The 15,200-nt window shown below is 48.1% G+C and overlaps 1 protein-coding gene and 1 long non-coding RNA gene across 6 annotated transcripts in view; one reads left to right on the forward strand and one right to left on the reverse strand.

Annotated features, from left to right (window-relative positions):
- Nucleotides 1-1,333: 1,333 nt before the first annotated feature.
- On the reverse strand, nucleotides 1,334-7,429 carry LRATD2 (LRAT domain containing 2). Of its 2 annotated transcripts, XR_745632.3 has the most exons (3): nucleotides 6,967-7,429; nucleotides 5,200-6,420; nucleotides 1,334-2,397 (listed from the first exon to the last, which is right to left on the reverse strand). XR_745632.3 is itself a non-coding variant. In XM_074387114.1 (2 exons), the coding sequence occupies exon 2, from the start codon at nucleotides 6,322-6,324 to the stop codon at nucleotides 5,392-5,394; it is 933 nt and encodes a 310-aa protein (XP_074243215.1). In that variant the 5' UTR covers nucleotides 6,325-6,420; nucleotides 6,953-7,429; the 3' UTR covers nucleotides 1,334-5,391. The 2 variants fall into 2 exon arrangements, 1 of the variants encoding a protein (XP_074243215.1); XM_074387114.1 differs by having other exon boundaries at nucleotides 1,334-6,420; nucleotides 6,953-7,429.
- LOC141581496 (uncharacterized) overlaps nucleotides 6,619-15,200 on the forward strand; it is a 118,287-nt gene continuing 109,705 nt past the window's right edge. For 3 of the 4 annotated variants that reach the window (XR_012514177.1, XR_012514178.1, XR_012514179.1), the window contains exon 1: nucleotides 6,619-6,864. This is a non-coding gene — a long non-coding RNA (uncharacterized LOC141581496). The remainder of the gene's footprint in view (nucleotides 6,865-15,200) is intronic. The other variant, XR_012514176.1, reaches the window with a different exon arrangement.

Consider the following 15,200-nt stretch of genomic DNA (forward strand, 5'->3'; position numbering starts at 1 on the left):
AAGCGATATTCCCACCTCAGCCTCCTGAGTGCTGGGATCACAGGCATGTGCCACCACATCTGGCTAATTTTATTTCTTGTAGAGATTGTGGTCTCACCATGTTGCCCAGGTAGGTCTCAAACTCCTGGGCTCAAGTAATCCCCTTTCCAAGGCCTCCCAAAGTACTGGGATTACAAGTGTGAGTCACTGCATCCGGCCATGATTAGGTTTATCTTTGTATGTCAGGCACAGGGAATTGAAGAGCCTACAAATTTTAGTTTTTGTTTTTCAACCTCTTTATTTCTAGTTCCTAGGCTAGGGCTTAGCATCTTCTAGCCCTGCAAAGACAGCCAGTACCTTACTGCAGCTGCAAATGCAGACGCTAGCCATTTTTGTATCTACTCTGTAGATAAAATTGCTATTTGTTTAATGAGCAGTTTCCCCAGAAAACTCAGTAAAAGGAAATAAAAGGTCTTCTGCACATATCCTGAGCCTGTTCATTTCAGAAAGTCACAAACATGTCATTTCCCTACATTAAGCAAACTCAGTCCACTTAGGAAAAATAGGAACCACAACCTCCATCAAAATCGCCCAAGAAGAAATGCACATTGTGTATTAAGCACCCTTTCCCCTGCTTTCTCAGGCAATGAGAGCCATGATACATTAGACTCTCACTTTAGGGATAAATGGCCTCATTGCTGCTTGGGCTCCCTATAACCTTCATTCAACTTTCTTCCTATTTAAAATTCTCACAGGAACCTGTTTAAAAGCCCAGGCCTGTCAACCTCACAGGATTGTGTGGTGGTGGCTTCAGGCATTGGCCTAGGGAGTGTACCCAATGGCATCCCACACAGCAGTCCGATGCCACATCTGTTACCAACCACTGGCACCTGCATCCCTTTTCATGCCAACAGTGCCACGTGACTATGTTCACCCATTTTCTGTAATTATGTGGCAAATATGTTCCCTTCGTCTGGAACTCTGAAGCCACTTAAGATGCCACACAGATTCCCGATGGATTACTAAACAGACTTCCCAGTGTAAATTCCATAAGTGTGGTTTCCAGCAGTTTTTGCATGGATTCTGAAAAACCAGTATGTATTGAAAATGTATGTTCACAAGACATTTTTTATGAACAGTGATAGTTTAGCAACAAGTAAATTTACTTTAGTTTATCACAAAGTAATGCAGGGTTTTCAGTCACTAAATGAATTCAACAAAATGTTTACTGTGAAATGAAAAGGTGACACACACTAATATTCTCAGATAAATTATAGTAAACTGAGTAGCTTGAATTTGGACCAAAAACGTCAGAAAAAGGGTATTCAAGCAGAAAAAATATATATAAACCCAGTGAACTTTAATAGATGGTTTATTGGAAACCCTCATAGCATTTTTTTCAAAAGAACTTGACAGGTTTTATTTTAATAAGACATAGTGAAGAGGAAATGGCTTAAAAGATATCATCAATCTTTTATTTAACTAAGCATTGCCCTTCATTTTGAAGGAAATGATACAATTTCAAGTCAAAACTTCCTTCTCAAGAAGTGATATAAGAACGTAACATTGATTTAACATACAACCTTCAACAAAAATAAAGTTTATACAACTCACTGGGAAATAAAATGCATGTGGAATTTATCCTGTTTGCCAACATAATTCTTCATGAGTCACAAGTATGACAGCCAAGAACAAAACCAAACGGAAAGCTGAATGAATCAGTTTATAGTTACTCTGATTTAAAAAACATTTCACAAAGATGTGGCTTTTCAAACAAATCCATTTGATGACCATGATCACAACTAGATTTTATTCTAATTTATAAAACAAAACATGGTTAGACAAGCATATAATATCAACAGTCTTCAACACAGTAGATTGCATTTTATTAGGAAAAAAAAATAGAAAACAAGTAGTCCTTAAATTTTCTTAGCTCTCCATAGCATACGTTATATAAAATTAAAGTTCTGCTTCCAAAAATATGTTTCCATGTGGTTGTGGTGTTGTCCAGCGCTATTAGGGCCAAAGCGCCAAAGACATGAGAAGTTTAACCACTGACTTGTCATTTTCATAAAAACTAAACATTTCCTTATAAGTCTGGAGTAAAATCTTCTAGGCATTTTAGTGCTAAAAGTCATTTTAAATTAAATGTGAAATAAAAGCTACAAAAAGTAGGAGTTCTTTCAATACAAAAAGTTGTGTAGCTGAAGTTGTGGGCTCCTTTGACATATATAAGCAGTTTCAATAAAATATTTGCTCAGGTAAGAAAATAGAATTTGTCTGCTTTCATTTAGCATACGTTCCAGTCGATGTCCTGCTTATCCCTGCCAGAGCTTCTGAAGAACATTAGAATCGATATTTCTTTCCTTCAAAGAGCATCCGTAATTCACAGTACAAAACAGTTCTAAAGTCTTATTCCTAAGGAGAAACAAAAATTATTAAATATGTTTTTTTTTTCTAAAGTGTCAAATGTAGCCATTGCCAGGACATTAAAAACACACTTATCCACAACACTGCCGTCTTGAGGAAAGAACCAAGAATTGATTCATTCCCCTTTCCTGGAGCTGTTACTGGTTGGTTTTTGCTTTAAGTGTTGTAACCTTAAAAAAATTCCCATAAAAATCACTGTTCCTAGGTGTCACATATTTCACGCCTCTGGGACCCTGTAGAAACGCTTGCATTATATGGGAAAGCAGTATCTGAAGAGATCTATTTCCTATTCTAGTTCATTTCCAAGCCCTGTTATTGAAAACCTCTTCTCTAGAGGTAAAATGCGACTACTGATGTGGATTTTGTAGGAGCTCTTCCTTCAAATTGAGATCTCTTAGAGCAGTTTGTTGATAACACAGTCGCTGCTGTACTTCAGTGTTACCATACATCACTTTCCACTCTGGGACAGAGGAAGGAGTCAGGGGTGGCGGAGTTGAAAAATGAGCTGGTTAGCCCAGAGCTGGACAGTGCCATTCTGTTCTTCCTTCCCACTTGTCTACACGGTGGTCATTACTTGCTCTGTTACGCCGGTTGGAGTGCAGTGGTGCAATCTTGGCTCACTGCAACCTCCGCCTCCCGGGTTCAAGCAATTCTCCTGCCTCAGCCTCCCAAGTAGCTGGGATTACAGGTGCCCGCCACCAAGCCCAGCTAATTTCTGTATTTGTAGTAGAGATAGGGTTTTGCCATGTTGGCTAGGCTGGTTTTGAACTCCTGACCTCTGGTAATCCACTGGCCTCAGCCTCCCAAAGTGCTGGGATTACAGGTGTGAGCCACCGTGCCCGGCCTACCTTCTATTTTTACTACTGCGTTAAGCATGAAAGAAAACCCAACTCAGTCAGACATAGCAGTTTCTCCTAAATGTCTGAACCCATGTTTATCTTGCTCTGCTATTTGATGAGCAAAGATAATAAACACAAAGCTGTGAGAGTATTAAATATGGACACTAGATCTACATTTCCAACAAGAAATTCATCTCCCTCCAAAGTCCCAGACCAGAGCCAGAATGTGGTTCATCTTTAACAATCAAAGTGGCCAGATCTGTTTGGCGATCACTGTAAAAACAGGTAACACAGCTAACGCCCTTTCATGTTGAGGAGCTACAAAAGTCCAAGCTTTTAGAGAATGGCCTCAACGTCCATGTGTAAAACAAGTATACTAGAAAATCCTTTAATTTTTGTTGCCTTGACTTAGAGATCTTGTTGCTTTGATTAGGATAGCCATGGTTGTGGACCATTCAGCTACGATTCTATTCCAACTGTTAAGAATTACATCACAAAGTGACTTGTACAGAGTAGTTTATAATGACTCCCAATAGAGGAAAAAGAAAAGAAACCTCAGACTCCACTCAACTTTTGAGACAGCAATGGCAATGTGCAGCAGAGAAGCTATTCTGTAACTGACGCATACATCATTAAGATCTCGCAGAAATTTAAGAGACAGGTTAGATGGAAAATGTCTCATACTAAGCAAACCAAGTAGTATCTGCTCAGTTTGCCACTAACAGATCTCATAATCACCAACTGTGCTTTAGGACTGTCACCAAAGTCAGATTCAGTGCTGACTAACCAGGTGGCACCTATGATCAACACTGCCCCTCTTACTTAACACAGGTCTCTAAAAGAGGTGTTCTTTAGGCAACCAGGAGACTGCTACGGTACAAGACTGTGGGCCTTGAACTAAACTGCATGAAGTGTGGATAGCAAAATAAGTATCTTGCCATTGAAATACATGTTCAGCCTAAGATTTCACCACCAAGAGAACAAAAGTGAGGGTGAGGGGGGAATGGGCCAGTGAGGGGGTGGGGGAAGAAAAAAAAAAAATCACAGGATTACTACCAAATCTTTGTTTTAAAAGGGCTCCCTTCACTCTTGCAGAAGGGAAGTGGAAGGACAGATTAATTCCTGCCAGGGCAGCCCTTTGTGGCTGCTTCCACAGTAGATATTTTACGGGGTGGCACAGCCAACCCTATCTGTGACCTGCCCTGCGGATGAACACAGCTGAGCAGGTTTAATTAGATCAAAGACACAAAGGGCTATTCCCTCCTTTCATAACAACGCAGCCTTAAGTGCCTACAACAGCAGGGAAGAAACAAAGGCAGCAGAACAGAACCTTAATTGAAACCTTCCCCTGGCTGGCCCTTGACAATGATTTACTTGTAACCTGGGAAGGGGCGGGAGGAGCAGGAGGTAGCCGGAGCCTCAGCTAAGAGCCAGCTCCTGAAGACTAATTACTTGGGGGTTGTGGAGGAGGGAGGTAGCAATGTCTTTGTTTGTAGCCGGAGTTTGCTTAACTATTTGTTAAACTTAATAGGAGGCTGCTGCGGTTTGGGTTTGCTGCTCCCAGACCTTGTCATGGATTCACCAGCCCTGCGCTCCAGGAATCCCATAAAATAAATCATCCCAGCCTCCCAGATCCCATACACAGCTCAGCTCTGCTTCACCAAAGCAGATATGCAGCTCTCGGGCTGGCCCCGCCGTGGCGACTCCACAAACCCGCTCTGGCCTTCTACTACGATTTTTCCAAACCCAGGGTAGGAAGCAATGGCAGTAATGGGTACTCCGAACTTTTCTCCAACCCCACGAGCTTAGGAATGGCCGATTATAAACCCAGATCTAACAAGCATTAAGTGCCAGGGAAGTCCACAGTTTGCCCCACTGCAGAAAGGAAGATAGATTAAGGGAGGGGAGGGAGACCCACCACCCCCCAGTACCCAGCTAAAGTGTTTCCTACCTGCTCCCTCTGTCCCCTTCTTCCTCCCCCGTCCACAGCCGGCTGCGCATTTCACCAACTCTTTTCCAAAGGGCCCAGAAATCCCAGAAGGGGCCCCGACGGTGGCGGAGGAGGGAGAAAGAGAGGGAGAAAGGGGGCAGCGGCTGCTACTGCAAACGGCTCCCCTTCGCAGCTCCGCGCTCAGTTCGCCCATCAGTGTGCCACTGCCTCTCCGTCCTCTGCCTCGGAGCTGGGCGCAGGGGGGCGCCCGGGAGGCGGCGTAGTCCGCGCCACGTTGCTGTCGCCCTCCTCCGGCTCCGCCGGGTGCAGGTGCGTGGCGAGTTCCTGCAGCACGGCCACGCGCCCGATCTGGTCGTTGCGCCGCTTCTCCATGATCAGGTCCTCCAGGCTCTGGAACTCGAGCGTGTGGCTGCGCTGCGCCGACAGCTGAATCTGAAGCCGGTAGGGCTGCTTGCCGATGCGCAGCTCGCCGCCGATCTTGAACTCGCGTTTGCCGTAGCGGCACCAGGCGGCGAAACTCTCCGAGTTTCGCCAGCTCAGCTCGCGCTCCTTGGCGCCCACGTGCGCCAGCGCGTTGCGCACCACGGCGCTGGGGCTCAGCGGCTTGTAGCGGTACAGATCGTTGACCACGCGGCCTCGACGGCCCTGGCTGGCATCAGTCAGGAAGCTGTTAATCACCTCCAGCCGGTGCAGGTGCACCACCTGGAAGTTACCCACGTACACGGCCCAGTGCGGGTACTGGGCCTGCGACACGAACTCCACCAGGTCGCCCGGCTTGCACTTGTTGAGCAGGTTCTCCGGCGTGTAGGTACTCAGCGCCGCTGAGCCCGGCGCGAAGCTCTTCTGGTAGATGCACTCGTCCCGGTAGAACACGGAGCATTCCACCTCGTGTAGCTGCGGATCGTAGGGCTGCGGCTGGGGCGGCGGCGGCCCGTCCCCACCGTCGGGCAAGCCGCCGCCATCTGGCCCCTGAGGCGGCGGCTGCGGCTCCACGTCCTCATCGTCATTGGAGAAAATGTAGGAGACCCCAATGCGGGGCCCGTCGTCCCGGTCCATGCCAGTCGGGTCGGCCGTGGGAACTTCCTTGTAACTCAGGTGGGTCAGTTTCTCCACCTGGTTGCCCATCACGCTGCGGACACACGTTCACACCGCCGCGAGGGGAGAAAGCGAAACCACCACTAGGGTCATTGGCACAGGTACCCGGACAGGGGCTGAGGCCACCTGTTGGGAGAGGAAGGCAAGAAAGCCATGTAGGAGCCCCTCCGTGAAAAGGGCATTTTGTTCCAAAGGAAGAACCGGTGAGCACTCGGCACCTGGAGCCATTTTAGGGGGAGTCTCCGGTGTAGCGAGCTTTCCCTCGTTTCTCCACCTCTAGGGTCACTGTCACAGGAGACCGGGCAACTCCAGTTCTCCCTGTCCCCAGCCCTTCGCCTGGCCCTGGCAAAAGCCCATTGCATCAGCAGCTTCTATTGCTTCCGCCCGCGCCCCACCTGCCAAGCTTGGGCAGGAAGAGGGAAGGAAAGAGAAACTTTACTCCAATGCCCCCTCCTTGCCTAACTTCCCCTCCCAGACCCGGCCCGTGACTAGCCTCCGGGACGCCGCCTCCTCACCAACACATCCATCCCCAGGGGACCGAGCGAGGATCTCAGAGCGCGACCCGGGCAGGTGAGTCACGCTACCTGACTCACCTGCGGCGCTCCCCCCTCCCGGCCCGCCCGCCCCTCCCCCGCGCCCGCCCTCAGACTCGGGTTACCTGCGCAAACTCACCCGCGGAGAGGTGGAGGCCGTGGGGCCTGGGAAAGGGCTCCCCGCCGCACCCCGAGACTTCTAGGGGGAGTTTGCAGGTGTGGGCTCCGCAGTCCCTCCTCTCCCGGCGCGGGCGGCAGCGAGGCTGGGCAGAGGGCAGCGCAGCGGCCGGAGTGCGGGCATGTCTTTCCCCCGCGGCTGCGTAGCGCCCCAATACTCGAGGGCGGGGGGGGATCACTGTTCACACGGCGCCTCCTCCCGCCAGCTGGGGCTGCCTCCCCTCCTCAGCCAGCTCTCGGGGGAGGTGGGGCGCGAGGAGGAGAAGACGGCAGCCTCGCGGCCAAGGCGGCAAGCGCTCCCGCTCGGGCCGGGTGAGCAACAAGCGCCGGAGCGGGAGGGACCGGATTGTAGATCCGGCTCCGGGCTCCCGGGCGGGAGCGCAGCCCGTGGCATTTAAAGAGACAGGCGCTCACTCTCCGAGCTTGGGTCTTTCTCACGTCGCGCGGAGCCGCCGGGATCCCCGCCCCCGCCCCGCCCACCCGGGCCGCGGGGCTCCGCCCCGCCCCGCCCCCGCGCCGGAGCGGGTTTAAATCCCCCGGTAAGTCATCCAGCCGCCGGTTGGGGCTGGCGCGGTGAGCTCCGCTTGCCTAGGAAGCTGCAGAGCTCTCAGAAGTTGGAAGGCAAACACAACTTGCCAGTGTGGGAATGATAGAGGAGGGGAGAGCTTGGTGTTTGCGCCTTTTCCCTTTCACCTCCTTTTCCCTCAGAGTATCTGGGGGCGCGGAACAGTCGTTTCTTTTCTTTCCTGGAATATATTTCTTCATTTCTTGCCCTAAAGGTCACAAGAAAGGATCCTTTTTTTTTTTTGAGACGGAGTCTTGCTCTGTCGCCCAGCCTGCAGTTCAGTGGCGCCATCTCGGCTCACTGCAGCCTCCGCCTCCCGGGTTCAAGCGATTCTCCTGCCTCAGCCTCTGGAGTAGCTGGGACTACAGGCGCCCGCCACCACGCCCGGCTAATTTTTGGTATTTTTAGTGGAGACGGGGTTTCACCATGTTGGCCAGGATGGTCTCGATCTCCTGACCTCGTGATCTGGCTGCCTCGGCCTCTCAAAGTGCTGGGATTACAGGCGTGAGCCACCGCACCTGGCCGCAAGAAAGGATTCTTTACCAGAACGACTTGACGAGTGCTCCATCTCAGAGGTGTTTTCAGAATTAGTAATGAGAAACTTTGGGATAGAAAAGAAAATCACAGAAAGGAAACAGCATAAAACAGAAGGAAGACTTATTCACTGGCTGGTTCCCAAGACCACCGCTGTGTTTATTAGATGTCCCTGGAAGTTAGTACAAAGTTCATAAACTGTTATTTCCAGGGAGGTACCAGTTCGTAGGGTAGCGAGAGAAATCGTGCAGCTCTGACAGCTTTTTTTTTTTGGGGGGGGGGGCGGGGGGCTAGGAGATGCAGGAATTGCCTACTTGTCCTTAGCAGAGGCCCCTGGAGGATATAGTTCGTTCCTGTTGACTTAGGGAAGTGACAGGAGACCACCGCTGCTTCCTAACCTCCACCACAAAAGGACACTCCCATCCCCCCACTGGTTTCGTTTCTTTTATCTAAAATGTAGGCTACTGAAGTGTTGTATGTTGTCGGTTTTTTTTTGTTTGTTTGTTTGTTTTTTAATAAGGGTGGAGGATTAACAGCTCAGTTCACAATAAACAAGTTTAGGTGCTACTGCAAACACCCAAACTAATTCGTGGGGGACTTCAGCATGCAATTCAAGACCTGTACTCCGTCTTCCATTGCTTTATTTTGACTATTTTTTTTTTCCAGTGTGTATAACCAGCCAGTGGAAACAAGAATATACTAGCACTACTGTGATCCTTTCCAGTTTGAGAGAAAAAAATAAAAATCAATCTGCTTATGTAATTTTGAGTCCAAACAATCAATATTGGCAGGGCTGAGACAGAAATCAGTCCTTCAGCAAGTTTGAGATCACAGTGTAAGTTTGGCCAATGCGAGACTACTGGGTGCTGTGTTGATGCTATTTCAGTAGTTTCAGACTGAAGGGTGCTCCATCTTAGAGGTGTTTTAGACTTATTCACTGGCTGGGTCCCAAGACCTCAGGCACATGTGACTTGATGAGTCCCCCACACCCCAGACATTTGATAGCAAATAGTTTGGGGACTGCTGTTACCTGAGTGATACTCGTCACCATTATATGGTCTCCGTTATAGACAAGAGTTAGGCTTATAGAGATTATGGTTGGTCATCCTATATTTATCAGATTGGGAGACTTCTGCCACTGTCTGATTTGGGAGGCCGCTTTGCTCCTAGGTGCTACTGAGATGGCTGGGAATGGGAGAACTGAATTGAGAGAAGGACACAGTAGTGTGACCATTTGCTACCAGCACTCTGGGTCAGAGATCTGGTGGGTGAGGAAGCAATGCCAAGCTGTGTAGGTGTCTCTCCTTTTCATTTGATGGGCTGTTCTCAGGTGCATAATAGTGGCTCAAGAACTATCTTTAAAAATTTTTTTTTCTTTTGAGACGAAGTTTCGCTCTTGTTGCCCAGGCTGGAGTGCAATGGCACCATCTCAGCTCACTGCAACCTCCCCCTCCTGGGTTCAATCAATTCTCCTGCCTCAGCCTCCCGAGTAGCTGGGATTACAAGCATGTGCCACCATGCCTGGCTAATTTTGTATTTTTAGTAGAGACAGGGTTTCTCCATGTTGGTCAGGGTGGTCTCGAAGTCTCAACCTCAGGTGATCCGCCTGCCGTCAGCCTCCCAAAGTACTGGGATTACAGGCGTGAGCTACCACACCCGGCTCAACAACATATCTTGAACTGACCAACTATAAAGTCTCATAGGGCGTGAGCCCTGAATTATTTTATATCTGAATGCCGAGCACTGAGTGGGTACTCAATAAATGCTTAATGGATGCCTTAGGGGAAAATTTGGCCATAGGTCAAGAATTGCATCCTGGTTTTATGAGGCACTGAGTGAGGGGTGAGATGTCTTGAGAATTGGCCTCTAGTGTAGATTCTTCCACCAATGCCTGTTGAGGGTTCAACCTCCATCTTGTCACCTAGAACACTTCGTCAGAGGTTACAGCATGGCTCTCAAAATGCTTTGCTCATCTCAAATAGTTGTTGAATAATTTTAAGCTAGTTGTCAAAAATTGGAAAACTTGGGAGATATCACATAAAAATTCACATTTCCAGTCTCATTTGAAAAATCTAAAGATAGGATACTTGACTGAGTGTGATGGCTCACACCTATAATTCCAGCACTTTGGGAGGCCAAGGCAGGCAGATCACTTGAGGTCAGGAGATTGAGACCAGCCTGGCCAACGTGGTGAAAACCCCTCTCTACTAAAAATGCAAAATTAGTAGCCAGGTGTGGTGGGTCATACCTGTAATTCCAGCTACTCAGGAGGCTGAGGCAGGAGAATGGCTTGAACCTGGGAGGCAAAGGTTGCAAGATCATGCCACTGCACTTTAGCCTGGGTGACAGAGAGAGGCTCTGTCTCAAAATAAATAAATAAAATAAAGATATGAGACCATCAGACCCATGTTCCAGGATGGCAATAAATTGCTGGAGAGAAGTGGTAGTTGCCTTGTAGGTGAAATGTATTCTCCAGTTGGACCCAGTCCCTGTCCCCCAAACCTCACCTACCTAGGTCCCTTGCCTGGTCCAGGAAGCTCTCTGTTGGCCACCTTTGCCATCCAATATCTGTATTACACATTTTATTACCTGAATATGTGTAACTCGGCACTTGATCATATACTATCTGGTATTATTCTTTAATTCACGTATTTAAAATTCATGCATTAAAATTTATATTCTAATTCATATATTCATGTCCTTTCTAAAGAGGACTTGGCTCAAAATACATTTCTGGAAGACACATTAGGTGCCTGCTAGTCTTGATCACTGCGCATCCATTCTACCATGGTCACTGTGCTAGGCTGCTTAGAGGTTCATGTCCCCATGTAGTCACCATATTGGAGGAGACAGAGGAATAAACAGACCCTTTGGGACACTGCGACATGTCCTATAATAAGAAATAGAGGATGCTGCAGTGGGAAGGTGATGTTTCAAGGCATAGTGGATACAAAGATTAATGACAAAGTGTCTGCCAAAGTGCTTGGGCTCATAGAGAAAACACAACTCTAAAATTAATCATGGTAACTCCCATGGAGTGAGCCCTTGATTTTTTTTATGAAGGAGAAGAAAGGTCAGAGAGGACATGGCTTCTCCCAGCTGGTAGGTGGGAAGATCACACAAGGCCACTTTACTTCCAGACCCATGCTTTTTGTTTTGTTTGTTTGTTTGTGATGGAGTCTCACTCTGTCACCCAGGATGGAGCACAGTGGGGTGATCTTGGCTCACTGTGACCTCTGGCTCCCGGGTTCAAGCAATTCTTGTGCCTCAGCCTCCCCAGTAGCTGGGACTACAGGCACATGCTACCATGCTGGGCTAATTTTTTTTTTTTTTTTTTTTTTTTTTTTTTTTAGTAGAGATGGGATTTCACCATGTTGGCCAGGTTGGTCTTGATCTCCTGACCTCAGGTGATCTGCCACCTTGGCCTCCAGAAATTCTGGGATTACAGGCGTCAGTCACTGTGCCTGGCCAGCCCCATGCTTTTAACCTCTTTGTTTTAAATAGAGACCAACAGATTCTACAGTATTTAACAAATATTTGAGTATCTGGGTTTTATCAGACTACAAGGATACAGCTGTGGATGGAGCCAACAATGTCTCTGCTCTTACGGCGTTTACATGTTGATGGGAGGTGGCAAATGATAAGTAAATGAATTAATGGAAGTATCTGCGAAAGAGAGAGAGAGAGAGAGAGAGAGAGAGAGCAGGGCCATGAAGAAAATAAAATAGGGAAATGCGATTGAATAGGTGTCAGTAAGGAGAGTGTGATGGGGGTGGCCTACCTGGATTAAGACGGTCAGGGAAGGGCTCCTGAGGAAGTAGAATTGAGCGGAGCCTTGAGAGATGAGGAGCCAGCCTTGATATTACCTCCAGAGGGAAGACCAAGAGCAAAGGTGAGAAGGGGAAAGGATGGGGAGATGTTTAAGAAAAAGGAAAAACTACAGTTGTGACCAGAGCAGAGTGAGTGAGTGTAGCTACGATAGGAGATGCAGGTAGAGAGGTGCGCAAGCCTTTGGATTTAAGGGCATCCAGGTAGCTGCCCTAGGGGAAATGGACTGCAGGAGTGAGAAAGGAAACCGGTCCGCCAGAGGCCCAGGCTGTGGGAGGAAAGGCATCCCAGGCAGATGGAGGCTGGAGGAAAGTGAAGGACAGGACTGGGAAAGCACCTTCCCCGAGAGCAGCAGTTCAATAAAGGAATATTAGTTGGATTTGGGCCGGGCACGGTAGTTCATGCCTGTAATCCCAGCACTTTGGGATGCTAGGCACGTGGAGTCAGGAGATTGAGACCATCCTGGCCAAGGTGGTGAAACCCTGTCTCTACTAAAAATACAAAAATTAGCTGGGTGTGATGGTGCATGCCTGTAATCCCAGCTATTCGGGAAGCTGAGGTAGGAGAATCCCTTGAACCAAGGAATTGGAGGTTGCAGTGAGCCAAGAACGTGCCACTGCACTCCAGCCTGCTAACAGAGCGAGACTCCATCTCAAAAAAAGAAAAAGAAAAGAAAGAAAGAAATATTAGTTGGATTTGAATTCTCAGCCATCCTGCAGCTTGGTCCCCCCAACAGTGACCCAAGTGTCACATCCCACACACCTCTTCGGAGGAGGCACTCAATAAAAACAAGTTGCGTTGAATGCCAGTTGGTCACTCACAGTACTCCCGTCTACATCAGTGGGGAATAATTGAGAATTGACATTTCTACCTGATAAGGTATCGGCCCTGACTCTGCAGGTGTGGCAGAGATCTCAGTTTAAATGGTTTGCTCCAAGAAAGTACAAAACAGGAGCATGAGGACAGAATTATCTGATTAGGCGATGTGGAACTCTACCTGTTCCCTAGGCTGGGCCCCAGGCCCGTGGCAGCAGCAAGGAGCTGAGCGCGTTTGCTGGGAAACAGTTTCCTCCACACCTTCCTGACAGTGAGAAGTCCCAGACTTACCTGCACCTCATATGCACTGCTGGGGTTTTCGTGTGACTTTTGATGATAAGTTATAGCAAATGGAGCCAGGTGATGTGGGCTAATCCTGTTTGCCAACTGCATGACCTCGGAGATGTCGCTTCTCCACTCCAGGCTTCATTTTCCAAACTCAAAAGGGAGGCTGTTTGCCTCACTTGTGACTCTTCAGATGAAACCGTCTATATAAAAGCACCTTGTAAATCCTAGAGGCTATGTAGGTGCCAGGCATTATTGACACTCTGTGATAATGATTTTAAAATGAACATGATTTTTTTTTTTTTTTTTTTTTTTTGAGGCAGAGTCTCATTCTAACACCCAGGCTGGAGTGCAGTGATGTGATCTCAGCTCACTGAAGCCTCCCCTCCCGGGTTCAAGTGATTCTCCTGCCTCAGCCTCCCAAGTAGCTGTGACTACAGGCATGCAAGACCACACCTGACTAATTTTTGTATTTTTAGTAGAGATGGGGTTTCATCATGTTGGCCAAGCTGGTCTCTAACTGCTGACCTCATGATCTGCCCGCCATGGCCTCTCAAAGTACTGGGATTACAGGCCTGAGCCACTGCACCTGGCCTAGATGAGATTTTCTAATGGGGAATAAAAAGGTAACCATTTATTGTGGGCATGTTCTTACTAAATCTCCCTCCCTATCAGTTCTATTTTTGACAGTTCCCAAATAAGAATACAAAGTCCCAGGGAGGTGAGCATGAATCTTGCCCCCTGTCATGGGAGAGGCTAGGTTCAAATCCAAAACTGGCTGCTTCCAAGTCTATCTTTCACACTTTCAGGCAGCCTCAGGGAACACCAGCATATATGTTTGCTCAGCCAGAATCTGACAGGTCTGAGTGACCAACACTTAGTTAGCCGAGGACTTTCCTGCTTTTAGCCTGAAAGCCCCACATCCCGGACAAACTAGAACAATTGGCCACCCTGCTTGGGTGCCTCCCTGTCTTGGTCATTGCCCTCCCTAAGCCAAAGGCTGTCATGAGGGTGAAGCTGGGGATATTGCAGGGAAGGGGGAGGAGAGCAAAGGGAAATTGATGTTTTAGTCCAGGCCTCACTCTTACAACGAGCCCCTATTGCCAGGCAGGGTTATACATACAGCACCGGCTGCATAGACAGGGCCATCCAACGAAAGGGACGATAAATATTATAGCCTGCTTTTGGCATTCATTTGTACTTTAAAATCATATACTCTTCACAATAGGTGAGGCCTGGGCCTGTCTCACCTTTGGAAGCTGCTGGCCCGTAACTGCTTTCCTTAGCCTTCCCAGCCTGCCTGTCTTTGACTTTAAGTCCTGCATAAAGAGTTTTACATTTTGGCTGAATTATTACTTGACCTTCAGATGAAGGAAGGAAGCCCAGAGGCTGCTGAGTGACATCCTTTTCCTTGGCTCCTGCATTTTATTTGCTCAGATCAACAGAGGGGATTCTGAAGCTGACTGGACAAGAGCTAGTGTACCCTGTGGGTAGGGGTGAAAAACAGGTACCCTGAGAAGGGGTCTGAGGCTGTAGCCCACCCCAAACCAGCTCTCCATGCATTAGTCCTGCAGCTCAGTTGTCTGTGAGGAAGCTTTTAAGCCTTTCCTGGATGAGGGTACATGGGTGGGAAGACGGTGAAGCCAGTCCCTGCTGGAGGCCTGCTGTTTTAGGAGGCCCTGACATCATATTGTTAATGTTGAACCAGAGTTTGATTTGTGCTTGGGAGTCTGAGCTTGTAGCTGGGCTCCTGCAGAAACCTCATGAAAGATGCATTTCACCAGGCAGTTCCAGGGGAGAGACCAGCTTAAATTACAGCTCGACAAATCCAAATATTGGCATATCTGCAAATCCAAATGTGGGGATTTCAAAAAATAATCTAAATTCTAAGAATCTTATTTTGCACTTCTTGTGCAAGAAGAGGATGAGATATTCAAAGAGGAGGCAAGGCTGTCAATAATGAGAGAGGCTTCGGCAGAGCAAACCTGACCTCCTTATCTTTCCTCGGGCATTCTTCATGCTTCCAGGGAAGAAGCATTCAGACATGAGAGGAAGACAGCATTTCTTCAGCATGGCTTTCTGCAGGACAAATGGGTAGGGGAACCACCCACCCAGCATTTAGGACACAGGACTCAGCAAATCTAATTTGTCAATTTCTGTCTGGCCTG

The sequence above is a fragment of the Saimiri boliviensis genome, chromosome 15 (assembly GCF_048565385.1).
Source record: "Saimiri boliviensis isolate mSaiBol1 chromosome 15, mSaiBol1.pri, whole genome shotgun sequence".
Lineage (NCBI taxonomy): Eukaryota > Metazoa > Chordata > Mammalia > Primates > Cebidae > Saimiri > Saimiri boliviensis.

Bases quoted from the DNA above. Each gene is read 5' to 3' on its own strand.
- LRATD2 (XM_074387114.1), bottom strand. From the start codon at position 6,324: ATGGGCAACCAGGTGGAGAAACTGACCCACCTGAGTTACAAGGAAGTT.